This window comes from Harmonia axyridis, chromosome 3, assembly GCF_914767665.1.
Source record: "Harmonia axyridis chromosome 3, icHarAxyr1.1, whole genome shotgun sequence".
NCBI lineage: Eukaryota > Metazoa > Arthropoda > Insecta > Coleoptera > Coccinellidae > Harmonia > Harmonia axyridis.
Genome location: NC_059503.1, coordinates 17794747 through 17809529, shown reverse-complemented (window position 1 = coordinate 17809529; position 14783 = coordinate 17794747). Strand labels below are relative to the sequence as shown.

The 14783-nt window shown below is 33.3% G+C and overlaps 2 protein-coding genes across 2 annotated transcripts; one reads left to right on the top strand and one right to left on the bottom strand.

The window, feature by feature from the left end:
• Positions 1-984: 984 nt before the first annotated feature.
• On the top strand, positions 985-14614 carry LOC123675102 (xaa-Pro aminopeptidase 1-like). Its single transcript, XM_045610350.1, has 10 exons — positions 985-1124; positions 10102-10472; positions 10751-11159; positions 11501-11765; positions 12062-12329; positions 12505-12718; positions 13038-13271; positions 13360-13428; positions 14041-14216; positions 14272-14614. Exons 1-10 carry the CDS (start codon positions 1079-1081, stop codon positions 14479-14481), a joined length of 2262 nt encoding a protein of 753 aa, XP_045466306.1. The 5' UTR covers positions 985-1078; the 3' UTR covers positions 14482-14614.
• LOC123675105 (catalase-like) lies at positions 3314-8381 on the bottom strand. Its single transcript, XM_045610354.1, has 5 exons — positions 8219-8381; positions 7607-7907; positions 5562-5924; positions 3949-4251; positions 3314-3877 (listed from the first exon to the last, which is right to left on the bottom strand). Exons 1-5 carry the CDS (start codon positions 8276-8278, stop codon positions 3381-3383), a joined length of 1524 nt encoding a protein of 507 aa, XP_045466310.1. The 5' UTR covers positions 8279-8381; the 3' UTR covers positions 3314-3380.
• Positions 14615-14783: the final 169 nt, after the last annotated feature.

Genomic DNA, 14783 nt, shown 5'->3' with positions numbered 1-14783 from the left:
TAAAATTTGTTACAAAATTGGTTGTTTCACCGCATTGATCTCCCAAGCTCAAGAACACGATTAATAATTTAAGGGAAAAATCAAAACATTGATGATCTGGTTATGCGATCAAAGAATATTCAATATCGAAAAAAATGTATCCTTATACAATGGTAATTTCTATGATTCAAGTTACCTAGAATATATGCCATTTAAGAAGAGATTTTAAGATATACCAAAGTATTCCATCTATCATTTCATGAATAATAGTAAAGAAGGAATTATGAGAATCGGAAGGTTTTCTTTAGGATTTTTTTCCTTTTGAAATAACTGCTGGTGTTGATTTTGAAAAAGTTATAGTCAGCGTACTAGAAAAAATTTCGCTACCACTCAAAAATATGAGAGAACAGTAATGCGAGTATTATGAAGGGAAAGGAAAAAGGTTTATTTTTTCTTACAAATCCTAAAATGAATATTTTTATACAGGTTTTGAAATTGTTGCTTTTTGTTAATAAATACTTCTCTTATGTTAGTATTAAAATTATGCAAAGAGATGCCTCCAATTTTTTCATATCTGTGCATAAGGATCGGATTACCCAATAATAATTTTTTTCCATTCTGCAGAGTTGATTTTTGGTAGGGCGGCAAATTAGGTATCGGTCTAGGATATATCTATGTTAAAAACCACAGGAACATTGTAGAAGGATTGCGCAATTTTCAAAAAAAAAGATTTCATATTAATTTCTTCGTTTTCAAATTTGAGTGTTTTCGGTCTGTAAGAAACTCAAGACACTTTTTAGTAAGGTGTCTCGATGTAATAGTAAAATTCCTATAAATATGTCAGGCTTCGCTTGAGAAAGTTTCACATGATAAGAAACACTCGGAGGGTGAACGACAACTTTGAGTGAAGAAATCTTGAAAAAGTGGCGCGTGGGGAAAATCAGAATAAGATATTTGAAAATGTTGATTGTCATTGCGCATGCGTAAATCTGTGTGTTCGAATATTTCATACTTCGCGCTCCGTATATTTGTAAATTTATTTTTGCACGAATGTATGCATCGTAACCTCGTTTCGTGACCGTATAGTTTTGTGACAGAAATGTTTGCGAAGGCGTTAAAATGGAATATCATAATTCATTTTTTATGTAAGTTTCTGCTAAACATAAAAAATATTTTATTATGTTAAAAATAGGTATATGATATATAAGGGAAAAAAGAAATATAGTAGTGTTTCATCGAAAAGTCGTAAAGTAATGCAATTTTTTTCTTAAATGGGAATTCAATTTGTATAAAATTGTAAAACGAGATTTTGCGATAACAAAAATTTTCTTAATGTTTGCCTCCGATATTTCGATATTAACATATGCATTTTTATATTCGAAGTCAAATATTTTCAGAAGTTTAACGACACGATAATTTGAATTATATGTTTATTTTTCTTGAGCAGTATACAGCTCATAAAATCTATTTTATGGTCAATAAATCACATAATTTTCTGAAATAAGTCTCAATTCAAGATAAACAAAATAAGAATAATGTAAATTCGTGATCAAATATTTTAATTATGTAAAAATTAAATGAATTGTTCAAGGCAGGTTGCAGTGTAGTTTTTCTCTTTTGAGTCAATGAATGCAAAGCGACAATAATTATTTCTATACTTATAGTTTATTTTAAATTTTTGAAAAAATGATTACAGTTATGCATTATCATGCCTTTCAAAAGAAAAGCGTAGAATTTTAGAGGGGTTCACAACAAAATATCATAGTTGAAGTGAATATTAACTAACAATTCTATTTATGATTGAACTGAAATTAAACGCAGAATAACAACTCAATAAAAAGTTACTTCCTTGAATTTTGCAGGAATGTGCATAGAATGAATAGTCCAATTCAGGATTGATTAAGAGTAAAAATGACTTTATTTCCGCAAAATTTCAATACCATTGTATTTTTCTCGCAATGGCTGCGCCTTTCAAATAATCATTTGGGAATACGATAACTTCCTTATAAGAAAGCACATCGCAAAAATCGATCAATACCCAACCCTAAATCTAGTCGAATCAAGTGAAATGTCACTAATTGTGAAGGAAAAGTTCAAGTTCCGGTTGACCCTATTTTCTACCTCCAGTAATAGTCTTTTACGTTAGAAACAGGAAGAGTTGAAATATATGGATTCAAAGATGTTTGTTAGCATATATTTGCTACTCGATATAGAGACAAATTCTTTTCCAATCGTGTAATTGATATTCAATAGGGATTTTTCAGTTCTACTGAGTTCATTCGCACTGATTATTATGGCAAATGCTGAGATTGCAAAAATGAAAATGCATCAAAGGTTATCATTCAATTATACGTATTTAAGCGAAATAACAATTTCGAATTGAATAACCAATTTTATATAGTTTTTCATTTCATAAGCATTTCAAATAAGTGTGACCTTTTTTATATTCGTTGAAATTAAAAAAAAAAAGAAAATGATTCTGAATATACATACGATTAGAAAAATGAAATTCAATTTAGTGTGAGTCAGATTGATGGATGACTTAGTGGTTAAAATTATCTATCTCATTTCAACATTGAACCGAAATATGAATGAAAATTAGTCAGGAAATTTATTTTTACACTTCGATTAATTCTCGAAAACGATTTAGCTGTCAAAGTTATTTTCATTTAATTAGTGAACTACAACTCGCCTCATAGATTCAAATTTTTAATGTTGTTTTGTTTGAAATTTGGCAGAAAAGTTTTCCTTCTGAGAGCTTGTTCTTTGAACAATTTTTTTTAGTCACTATGACTGTAATTTTAGAATTTTGTGCCGAGTATGGTCTCAACCGATAAGATTTTATTCGCTGATGACGAATACGCCCTCAAATTATATTGTAGATAGGAAAAGTATCTTTCTGTGGAGCATCCTTCTGATGTCTGGAAAAATCCAGTCATTACTGGAGGCCAGATCAGAAAAATAAGCTGGGTGATTAAGCACTTGGAAGCACAATTCGTTCAATTCAGTTTTCATCGATTTGTGACAAAAAGCATTGTCAATACACGAAATTCATTTTTATCCATTTTTCAAACAATAACAAATGTAGCATCACTCAACCTTCAATATCTCGATTTAGACTTAACTTTAAGATTAAGTTCCACAATTTTCATACATTTTACACGTTACAAGGATTTAACTTTGATCTTCGGTTAATATGAAGAATATGCTCACTTTTGAAGTTTCTGGTATCAAATTTCCTGGAAGGTACATTGTGAATATTCCTGAAGAAAATATATGAAAGATAAAAAGATAGGACAGAAAAGGAAATATAGAGAGCAAGAGAACAAAGTAATGTAATGCAAATATAAAACTTTATTAGAAAATACCAAAATTGACAAATTTCAATCCTATCAAATCAATTAAACATGAGCAGAGACATGACTTTTCGCCAGAATTCCTTCCCTAATAAGTCTACCAAAATCTTCATTAACTTGAGCGAAGTTTCTGATCGCTCTTTCTTGTATCACCGCATTGGCCCTACGTAACCAATCCACGATATTATCAACCAATCTTCTCCTTTCCAAAGGGGTCAAAACACGCTCATAAAGCAATCTGGCCTGGCTGAAGTTGTCGTTCAGACCATTATCGTACCTTGCTGCATCACCAGCTATTGGTAGGATGGGAGCCAATGCTTTTGCTCTTAAATCTGATTCCGGGCCTCCAAAGCTGTTTGGGTGGTAGTTTGGAGCGCCTCCTTGACTCTCGAAAGTCATTGTACCGTCTCTGCTGAAATTTTTCATTCGGAAAGGACTGTTGACTGGAAGTTGGTTGCTGTTTACACCTAAGCGGTATCTGTGGGTGTCACCATAATTGAAAAGCCTGCCTTGTAGCATTCTATCTGGGCTGGGTTCTATGCCTAACAAGAAGTCGCTTATTCAGTAATAGTAGGTATGATGATAAATATGAGTTAATTATCTTTATATTCACCTGGTATAAGATGAGCCACATCGAAAGCTATCTGTTCGACTTCTGCGAAATAGTTAACTTGATTCTTATTCAGAACAAATCTCCCAACTTGTATAAGAGGAAAATCGGCATGCAGCCAAACTTTGGTGACATCGAAGGGATCATACGCATAGGTTGCAGCTTGTTCTGGAGTCATTATTTGTACGTAAAAAGTCCAAGAGGGATAATTTCCATTAGCGATACTGTTGTAAAGATCTCTTATTGAGTATTCTGGATCTTCTCCAGCAATCTTTGTCGCTTCATCTGACAGCAAATTTCGTATGCCTATAACAAAATAAGATATGGTATACATATCGTAGAAAGTATAAGAACCAAAAGTAATATTTATTTTCATCTTTTTGTCATTTATGCATTATTAGACCTTGAATTTCGTATGCCTATAACAAAAATAAGATACAGTATAAATTTCGCAGAAAGTATAAGAACCAAAAGTAATATTTATCTTCATCTTTTTGTCATTTATGCATTATTAGACCTTGAATTCTTTCAGGTTTAGTATTATGCCAGAATGTATATATCCATTGAAATTTTATCTGTTTGGTACTCTAAACTTTTAATATTGTACCTAATTAGTGGACTATCAGATTTTTCTCCAAGGAAAATATGCGAAATATGAGCTTCTTAGGTTGATGGTAGAAGGAAAGACACAGGGCAGAAGATCGGTGGGTAGAAGACAGAATTCTTGGCTGAAGGATTTGAGAAGATGGTTTGGTTGCACCTCCACCGACATTTTTAGGACAGCTACATCTAGAGTTTTGATTGCCAGATGGATCGCCAACCTTCGTTAGGAGACGGCGTACTAAGAAGAAGATACTCTGTTCGTGATGATCCCGACCTCCCCATTCTGAAGCTTGCAAGTGTTTTGAATGTGCATAGATCATTGCTACACTGCATTTTTCACAAAGATCTAAAGCTACAACCCTTGTCCAAACGCAATTGGTGCAAGAATTGAAACACCAAGATGCGATTCGGAGGTTAGAATTCGTAAACAAGGAAATTGAGCGCAGTTTTATGTGTTTCTGTCTTCAGTTTGTGAAAGTGATCTCCCGAAGAGGTAATATTCATTACCACCTCTCCTATTTTCTAAAAAACTATATACAGGCTAGAGAAAAACTATTAGTTCCATTAAAAATAAAATTCAGTGACAAGTCGTTTATTCATAACTGTAAATCCCTTTTGGAAGCCTGACAAAGCATGGTATAAGAATACTCTTGAGGGACGGAATACAATAAGTTTCTGGACAATCAAACAATCAGCAAAAACCGACCTCAATACAGAAAACGGAAAACTCAGTTTGAACCTTTTTACAATTACAGTCTCGACTGTTGGAATCTATCATTAACTTTGATTGTGCTCTATACAAGTCTTGATTGAAGTTCTGTTTGTTACTTAGTTTATACGTAATGTAATTATGCATGTAAGACCTATTTTCGAGTGAAATTTTTTTTCTTGATATTCTCTATTGTGGTTGCTGTTTTTGAGTTCCACACCTGTTTTAAGCCCCAATTCTCTAAATAAAAATAATCAAAAATCATGCGCAAGCGTAATGTTTTTAACGGAAACAGCCTACATACCTTGATCACTTAAATAATGAAATTTGCAGTAATAAAATTTTCCCTCAGCATTGACGAAAGCAAACGTGTTCGATCCATAGCCGTGCATATATCTATAACCATCAGGAATACCCCTGTCTGAGAACAATACCATGGTTTGATGGGTTGATTCTGGTCTTAGAGATATGAAGTCCCAAAACATGTCATAGTCAGGTCTAATATGAGTTGTGGGGTTTCTTTTCAAGATGTGGATGAAGCTTGGGAATAAGATGGGGTCTCTTATGAAGAAAATTGGTGTGTTGTTGCCAACAAGATCCCATATACCGTCTTCCGTGTAAAACTTGATTGCGAAACCTCTTACATCTCTTACTGTATCTGGATAACCTGAAAGATAAATTGGGGAAGTGGAAAATTGTCATATTTTTCAATTTTGAAATTTCATAGACTCAGTATGTTGATAAGGTTGTTATTTTTCATGTTACATTCAGTCACTAAAATACATATATGCAACGGATAAAAATAGAAATGAAATATGATTTTTTCGAGAAATATAAAATTACCTGATGATTCAGTTTTTGTTGTTGAGGAATTATAAGGAAAAAAAAATTTAGATATTATGAAAACCTCGTGATATTTGATTCTTTTGAAAAAAATTCAGTGGGTGATTGAATTTTCCCTAACGAATTGGAATATGAATTTGGATCAAAAATTGTGACACGACTGATCATGTATAATTAAATTTTTCTCGTAAAATATAAGAGCTAATAGCTTGGGATTTGGTGTTGAAACTGGCTGTTTTACCACATTGATCCTCCTATAGTTCGAGAACACAATTTATGAACCGAATCAAGTAATCCAATTCATAAAAATTTTTGATCGAGAAATTCACAACATAAGATCATCTAATTCAAAACTAGGTGTTACTAGGTATATACTAAATACAGTGGGTACTTTTCACTGATGAATCCTATAGTCTAAGATCCCGATATAAAACGACCTTCACCGAGATGCTTATTTGATAAAACGTATTTTATATTTAATTTAACATGTCAATAAATGTATCACATATAGGTTGCCTAACAAATTTTAGTCCAGAGTAGGTTTAATTAATAATTAAAAAAAAATTTTTTTTCGAACATTTCACCGGTTTGCTTATTAGATGAATTCAATACCAATCGAAAGTATGAAGCCCATAGAATGTGCAAACGTTAGGTTGCTTATTTTTTTCCGGTCACAACTCTCGGGTTGCCAGGTATAAACAGGTCAATCTATACTAGCATTTTGCAACGGTCTGACTATTTAATCAAAATCAATATAATTAAAGATTATTTCATTATGAACACGGTGGTATAGGGTTGCCTGCGAAAAATCAGTCCAGAATCCCGGTTGTCGAATTTTAAAAAGTTAAATATTGCTGCGAGTGAATGTGTGCGACTGAGAGGTCCCAATCAACCATCTCATGCGATAGAAGAGGACACAGCATAGCAGCTGTTTGAAGTCCGTCCTGTGAAAGAAAGAGAGTGCGCATGCTATTTGTTCTTGGAAATGAAAAGGATAGCGATAGACTCGTATCTCTCAGTCGCACACATTCACTCGCAGCAATATTTAATTTTTTAAAATTCGACAACCGGGATTCTGAACTGATTTTTCGCAGGCAACCCTATACCACCGTGTTCATAATGAAATAATATTCAATTTTATTGATTTTGATTAAATAGTCAGACCGTTGCAAAATGCTAGTATAGATTGACCTGTTTATACCTGGCTACCAGAGAGTTGTGACCGGAAAAAAATAGGCAACCTAACGTTTGCACATTCTATGGGCTTCATACTTTTGATGGGTATAGAATTTATCTAATAAGCAAACCGGTGAAATGTTCGAAAAAAATTTTTTTTTTAATTATTAATTAAACCTACTCTGGACTAAAATTTGTTAGGCAACCCATATGTGATATATTTATTGACATGTTAAATTAAATATAAAATACGTTTTATCAAATAAGCATCTCGGTGAAGGTCGTTTTATATTGGGATCCTATACTACTAGTCTCAATGAATTTTCTTACCCATTTCTCCAGCAACCTGCGAGAACCTAACAGCAATAGGAGTCTTCTTTCCAATGTGAGAAAAAACTTTGGCTGCAGTATATTTGGTGATATCATGGGTGACTTCGAAGTATCCGAAAGCACCAGCTCCTTTAGCATGTACGACCCTTTCAGGAACCCTCTCTCTGCTAAAATGACCCAATTCATCGTACAGATAATAGTCCTGAAAAAGGATTGGCCCTTTCGGTCCTACTGTTAGACTAGCATCTTTGTACGTCAAAGGCTGACCAGTGGTTGTTGTTGCAGATTCAATTTCGGGTTTCTAAAATTAAAAATTGAGAGAAGCACTTACGTGAAGACAGGAGCTTTTGAGCGCTAGCTCACTCATGCGTCTATTGTGCCCTTGGAGACTACAGAACTGAATATAGCTATATGTGGTCTCCGATGGCACATTAATGAGCGAGCACTCACAAAATCCTGACTTTCTTCTTCTTTTGAATGTTTGCTTGAACTTTCAACAGTTCGACAGCACTAAATTTTACATGAAGCAACTGTTATTTTTCATGAAAAGAACCAAAACATTTCTCAGCATTACAAAAATTGAAACAATATACTGTAACTGTAAGTAAATACCTTATTTTTTGTAGAGAACTCAAGGAGTTGGTTGTCTACTGGTGTTCTGATGTTGGACATTTTCGATCCTTATTCTAACTATAGGGACGTACACAAAATAACAAAACAAGCTTTCCGACTCAATTTATAAGCATACGATTTTTTTTCTTTTTTTTTTCGTTTTGAAGATATAACTAACACAATAATATGTAGGTATGATAAATAAAATTTTTAAAAATGATGTTTACAGGATGTTGCGGTTGAGTATAGTGAGCTTTTTCATATGATCTAGTCTAAATAATTCCAAATACATATTATGATCCAAATGTAAAATATTGAAAATTCGTATTACATAATTCAATATTAACTCGCAAGGATTTTATTGAAAAAATGTTTGTGATATTTTCTGTTTTTTATACTCTTTTGTATTCTTCCCATTTCTAAATGAGTAATATTGAAAATTCAGTGGAACCTATTCAATTCGACAAAATAAAAGAAACAAAAGATTTTAGGTCACTCTTATCTTGAGACAATTTTTCATTATTCTTTATTATAAGGAATTGAAAGATTAATTCGAAAATATTGTTGTTTAATTAGTTTACATAGGAATATCTTCATGAAAAAATTGGAAAACAGGACAGGTAAATAACGAATTTATATTCTCGCAAAATATATAGAGAAGGAATAAGGAATTTATTCTATTGGTTGAAGCTTCTGCAAATTCGTGTTATTAATTACACACTTCTTGAAACGTTCTGTATGCCTGGTATTTTCCGATACAATGTGCTGGTTCTGATTGTGGAACGCACCCAAGAACAAAGACAACAAATTGCCAACGCCCTATCATCCAACGATTTCCCATTTATCATGAATACTGGAGAACAGAGTCGGTTTTTTTATTTCAGTTTTGAAGATACCGAACTGGCTAACTTTTTGTTCATGTATTTATTATTTCTTTACAAATAATGAGAAGGGTATTTTTTGGTGTTGATTAAAGAAAAACTCAATACGACAATAGTTTGAATAAGTAATAAGTTAATAGTATAAAATAGTTTTCGAATGAAATTTGATTGAATTTCGAATCTTCGAATTGCCTACGGTTCATTTTTAAACACTAACAGTTTTTTTGGTCAACATTTGATGTTGTAACCTTACGAAAAACACTCTTAGTGCAGATGCATGCTTCAAGGGATGAACGTGAAATTCACAATCACAAGATGTCCCCCTCAAAAAATAAAGACCTTTTGACTTCTGATTATAAATTCTCACCATGATTCATAATTGAGATTAAAAGTACAGTATCTCTGACGTTTTCGAACTTAATACGGACCATGCCAAGTTGTTCCTTCAGATTCGTGCAACACGATAGTCCGTTTGCAGAAGGGAATGCAATCTATTTGGGAATTGTTTACTTTTACCTCTTCACGAATATGATACCCTGGCAACTTGTTGACGTCAAAACAGCAGATACAAGAAGGAGCGAAATGAAATTTTATTCCGTTTCATTTCAATTTTTATTTCAGAAATCTGATTCTTTCCATATTGGAAATAAAAAATTATTCTAAAGAATCTGCACTTGTTTTCTGCTAGAGGTGCTTCCTGAGGCAACAATGCATTACAAGGAATCCAGTTAAGATGTGTAGCATATTCTTGCTAAGATCTGAATCTTAGCATCGAAACTTTGATGTTGCTAGATCTGAGAAGTATCTGAATATTTCTTAGATCTCGCTTATCAAAGTTTCGAAGAATCTTTTTGAATGATTCCATCGGTGTGTTTCACTTTCGAATATTTCCTTCTCTTGACACTTCACATTTCTATACCTATGGGCCACTGAAAGGAGTTTGTGCTCTTAAATTAAAATTATTCTCTTGAAACAAAATCTTCAATTGGTTTTTTTTTCTAGTTCATATTTTACTCATCAACTGTTCACCTTCGAATCACGAAACAAAGCAAATAAGTACACCAGATGCTCAAAAAGTAGAAGAACAAAAGAAACTGGATGCCGTTCGAAAATCTGAAGAGAAGAGGAAGCTCGAAGAAGCACGCAAAGAAGAAGAAAAAGAAAGATCTGAAGAATTACTGAGAATTGAAAGAATGAGAATTTCTGGAGAGCTCAGGAAAGCTTGCTCTAAAAGGGGGAATGCTGTCTTGCCTGCCACAAGGGTGAATACAACCATGGCGTTGCTCCAACTAAGAAAAATTATGAACCAATCAACAGTGATAGGAGAAGATGCAATTGATGGTTACATTATTACATCTGATGATGAACATCAGGTTGGTGATGAGAATTATAAATATAAATTCGTTTCCATTGTATTAATTCAACCATATAATTTGAGTTTGTTTCTTTTTGGGTCACAATACCCTTTATTGCATATAAAAGTATGTTTATTACTTTTTTGGGGATACGTTTACTCACAACAACGTTAGGCTGCCATAATTTTGAATTTGAAATGAAAATGTTTCATTCATTGTTTTGGTCTCTTTAAAAAAAAGGAAGGGATGGGTTTATTGTGATCATGGAAATGTTGTCATTACGTTCGCTTTTTCAGACTGAGTTTGTTAGTGAATATGATCGGAGAAGACAATTTATAACAGGCTTCAGTGGAAGTCATGGAACTGCTATAGTAACACAGGCTAAAGCTGCGTTGTGGACTGATGGAAGATACCATTTAGAAGCTGATGATCAGATGAGCTGCGATTGGTTACTCTTGAGATCTGGTCAAAGAGATATTCCAACAATGTCAGAATGGTTGAAAAAAGAATTTCCAAAAGGTGCTAGAATTGGCGTGGATCCCAAGTTCATTTCAGAGCATATGTGGCAAACATTTATCAGTGATTTCAAGAACACATCTTTAACTTTGGTTCCTATTGGAATTAATCTTATAGATATGATCTGGACCAAAGAAAGACCAACTAAAAGGAATAAGAGTGTTTTTATTCAACAAGAGAAATATGCAGGTAACTTCTTGAGAAACTTATATGAATAATTCTAAAATTTCTAAATAGTTCGAAAAGTTATACTTTTCTACACTTGATTGTTAATATTGTTATTACTTGAACAAACCTCTTGCAAATTTTGGGTACCTTTTTTATTTTTGGCTTCAAAAGTATAAATTCACAAAAAAATACCTAGTTTTTTTTTGGATATTTTGTTCCTTATCAGAAAGAAGAATAATAAAGAACCAATCAATAAATCAATCATGAAAATCAGAATTGTTAAAATAAGAAATTAATTTCTAAAATTTCAAATTGCTGGCTGAAATTGTAAATGTAATTGAATAATTCGGGGTTTTTTGTAGGAAGGTCTTGGATATCAAAAGTGGAAGATCTAAGAAACCAGACCAGGATTTTAGGTGCGGATGCAATAATAGTTACAGCTTTGGATGAAATAGCTTGGTTATTGAATATAAGAGGAAGAGATGTACCTTATTCACCATTCGTGAGAAGCTATGTTCTTGTAGATATGGTTAAAGTAATTTTGTATATAAACCAAACACAAATGATTAAGCACAATGTAAAAGCGCATTTTCTGAATACTGAAGGAGTAAGTGAGCATTCGTTTGAGTAAGTGAGATATCATTAAGTAGTGAGTGAGAGAAAAATACGTTTAGCATATATTAATTATGTTGATAAGAATTTTTACATTGCATTTTTGTGTTGGGTTCTTTTGATTTTTTCGACGAAGTTTTTGTTTTTCTGATGAATAGAAAAAAGCAAAAAGCTAAATTGTGAAAGGAGCGATTAATTTGCGTCATAAAATGTATAAACTGTGTACAATTTGAGCCATTTTTTCGACCATATCTCCATCTGAAAGGTATTTTGTACTTCGGAGCTCTTAATATAAATTTTCTTTTTTTCAGATTCAAAGACTACAACGACGTGTGGACTGATCTTCCAACACAAACTCAAGCATATAATCGTCTTCTCATTCCAACATTATGTGAAATGTCCCTAGGAGCAAGTCATGCAATTTATGAATTGATACCACAGCATAAACAATTCCCAAATCATTCACCGATAATTTATATGAAAGCAGTGAAAAATCCAACAGAAATTGAGGGAATGAAAAATGCCCACATAAGAGATGCTGCAGCTATGTGTGAATTTTTTGCCTATTTGGATGAAAGGGTAGGTTCTTGCAATATAGTGGGTGGTGTAACATGACCACATTAATATCAGAAAGGAAATAAAGAACAATCTTGTATCACAAGTTCTCTCTTGAATAGCCAGACCTGAACTAGAAATACTGTTTTGCTGACCATTCCCAATCAATTCCTTATTTGTATATGTTTACATTTTTCAGTTCAAAGAAAATGATGTATTCACTGAATTAGATTTGGTGAAGACACTTGACGAGTTTCGTTTTGCACAAGAGATGAGTATAGGCAATAGTTTTAGAACTATTGTCGCCTTTGGTACAAATGCTGCTTATCCCCGGTATGAACCTAGGAATATAACGAATAAAGTCATTTTTAACAACAGTACTTTGATATTGGACTCTGGAGGACAATATTTAGGTGAGTTTTAAAATTCTGCATCTATAAATAATATTTCATTTACTTATAACTTTTTTGAGGATGCGTTCTCATCCAATTTTAAGGTGTATCCTGCTCTCTCGTAGGATTGCGGTGTTTCTTGGCGGGACCACTGATGGAGTTATCAAAATGGCAACTCAGTGGCCCCTGCCCAGTACACCTCAAGACTTCATAGTGGAGTAAGGTGATTTGGCCGTAGAACCGTTGGGTCTATGTTCCGAGAGGTGCCGTTCTTACGAGAAGCACACATCCTTCGACGCCATCTTTCGGGCTAGTAAAAAGCAACCAAACTTCGTTTCAGATGGAACTACTGATGTTACCAGAACAATTCATCTAGGAGTTCCAACCCAAGCACAGAGAAGAGCCTATACAAAAGTATTGATAGGACACATTCAGATGTCAACTCTTACGTTTCCTGAAAATCTGCATGTTTCATCAGTGGATGTTTTGGCAAGAGCACCTTTATGGGAAGTTGGCCTAGATTACCTTCACCCTACTAGTCACGGAGTTGGTTCTTTTCTTGCAGTTCATGAATGTAAGAACTCAGATAATTTTAAGTAATACAAAAATTGATATATAAAGTATTACATGAAATGTAATTTTGTTTTCTGATACTTATATAGCTCCTATAAAGGTGGAATTCAAATCTTATGGTAATCAAACTTTCAAACCAGGATATTTTCTATCATTAGGTAGGTGTGAAAATTATATTGATATTTTTGATAATTATGTTCAATAAAAAAATTATCACGAAAAAACATACTGGGAATTCTATAAATTTATATAGATGACCATTGGAAGTTTCGCATTTCTTAAGCCTATAATAGTTTTCCCGAAATAATTTTCAAATCTATTATTTTTTGCCAAGCTTGAAGCTAGTGATAATTCATCCTAAAATAGTAATTTACGTAACAAGTCCGGAAAATAGGGTTTTTTTGGACGAATAGACAAAATTCCAGGACGAGCGTAAGCGAGTCCTGGAAGTCTGTGAGTCCAAAAAAACCATTTTCGGGCGTGTTGCGTACAATATTTTTTCGGCAACCATGTAAAATAACACTATCGCTGCTGCTTTCCATATTTTATTGCGATTGCGATAAAAAAACATGCAAATTTTTGACAACTAATTTCATATGAACTGTCAGTCGTTATCTCGGTTGCTATGTATTCTATGATTCTTTTCCGGCCTAGTCCGGGAAGTACGTACTTTCCGGACTAGGCCGGGAAATGCTACTTTCTCATAAAAAAAGCGTCCGGGAAGTGAGCACTTCCCGGACGGCCGCCGAAAAAATATTTATTGCTTTTAGAACCAGGGTATTATAGTGAAGGTGAATTCGGCGTAAGATTAGAAAATGTTGTTGAAGTAGTCGAAAAAAAATGGTTACCACCAGTTCATGGTTACAAATTTCTGGGATTCAAAGATAGAACTCTGGTGCCTTACAATTCCAAATTACTGGATATGGAACTATTATCATCATTTCATGTAAGCTCGTTTGGAATTTCCTTGATATTTGAATAATTATTTTTTATTGTTTCAGAGGAGGTGGCTGAACAAATATAATAAAAAAATTAGAACGCTTGTAGGATTAGAACTCAAGAAGCAAATGTTGGAGAAAGGATTTCGATGGTTGATGGACAATACTGCCTACATTCCTGAAAATAGTCGAAGCAGTAGATTAGTCTTTCATTCATCACTCTTTTTATTACCTCTTTCGATCATTTTAAAAGTGAATTTTCGATATTTATGACAGTATAACCAAATCAAATGATGGAATTTTTTTTCAATTTCAAATGTCTACTACTTGGTTTCGAAAGACTCCTCATGAAAATTACTTAATTGTATTGATATGATTCGAAGACGCTACTATGAAAAATATATAAGAGATCGAAAATAGAAAATATACAGGGTGTTTCCTAAACATGCGGCAAAAATTCAGGGGGTTGTTCCTTGGACTATTTTAAGCATGTTTTGTCCTTGGATGATTTTTGAAAAACCTCTTTGTTTCGAAGATACAGGGCGAACAACATTTTTCATATTTTTAAAATTAAT

Excerpts from the sequence above, each read along its gene's own strand:
- LOC123675105 (XM_045610354.1), bottom strand. The coding sequence starts at position 8,278 with ATGTCCAACATCAGAACACCAGTAGACAACCAACTCCTTGAGTTCTCT. Across the intron at positions 4,252-5,561 it reads TCATTATTTAAGTGATCAAG|GCATACGAAATTTGCTGTCA; the intron begins GTATGTAGGCTG and ends ATTTTGTTATAG. Across the intron at positions 3,878-3,948 it reads TGTGGCTCATCTTATACCAG|GCATAGAACCCAGCCCAGAT; the intron begins GTGAATATAAAG and ends ACTTCTTGTTAG.
- LOC123675102 (XM_045610350.1), top strand. The coding sequence starts at position 1,079 with ATGTTTGCGAAGGCGTTAAAATGGAATATCATAATTCATTTTTTAT. Across the intron at positions 11,160-11,500 it reads TCAACAAGAGAAATATGCAG|GAAGGTCTTGGATATCAAAA; the intron begins GTAACTTCTTGA and ends GGTTTTTTGTAG. Across the intron at positions 12,719-13,037 it reads CTCTGGAGGACAATATTTAG|ATGGAACTACTGATGTTACC; the intron begins GTGAGTTTTAAA and ends ACTTCGTTTCAG.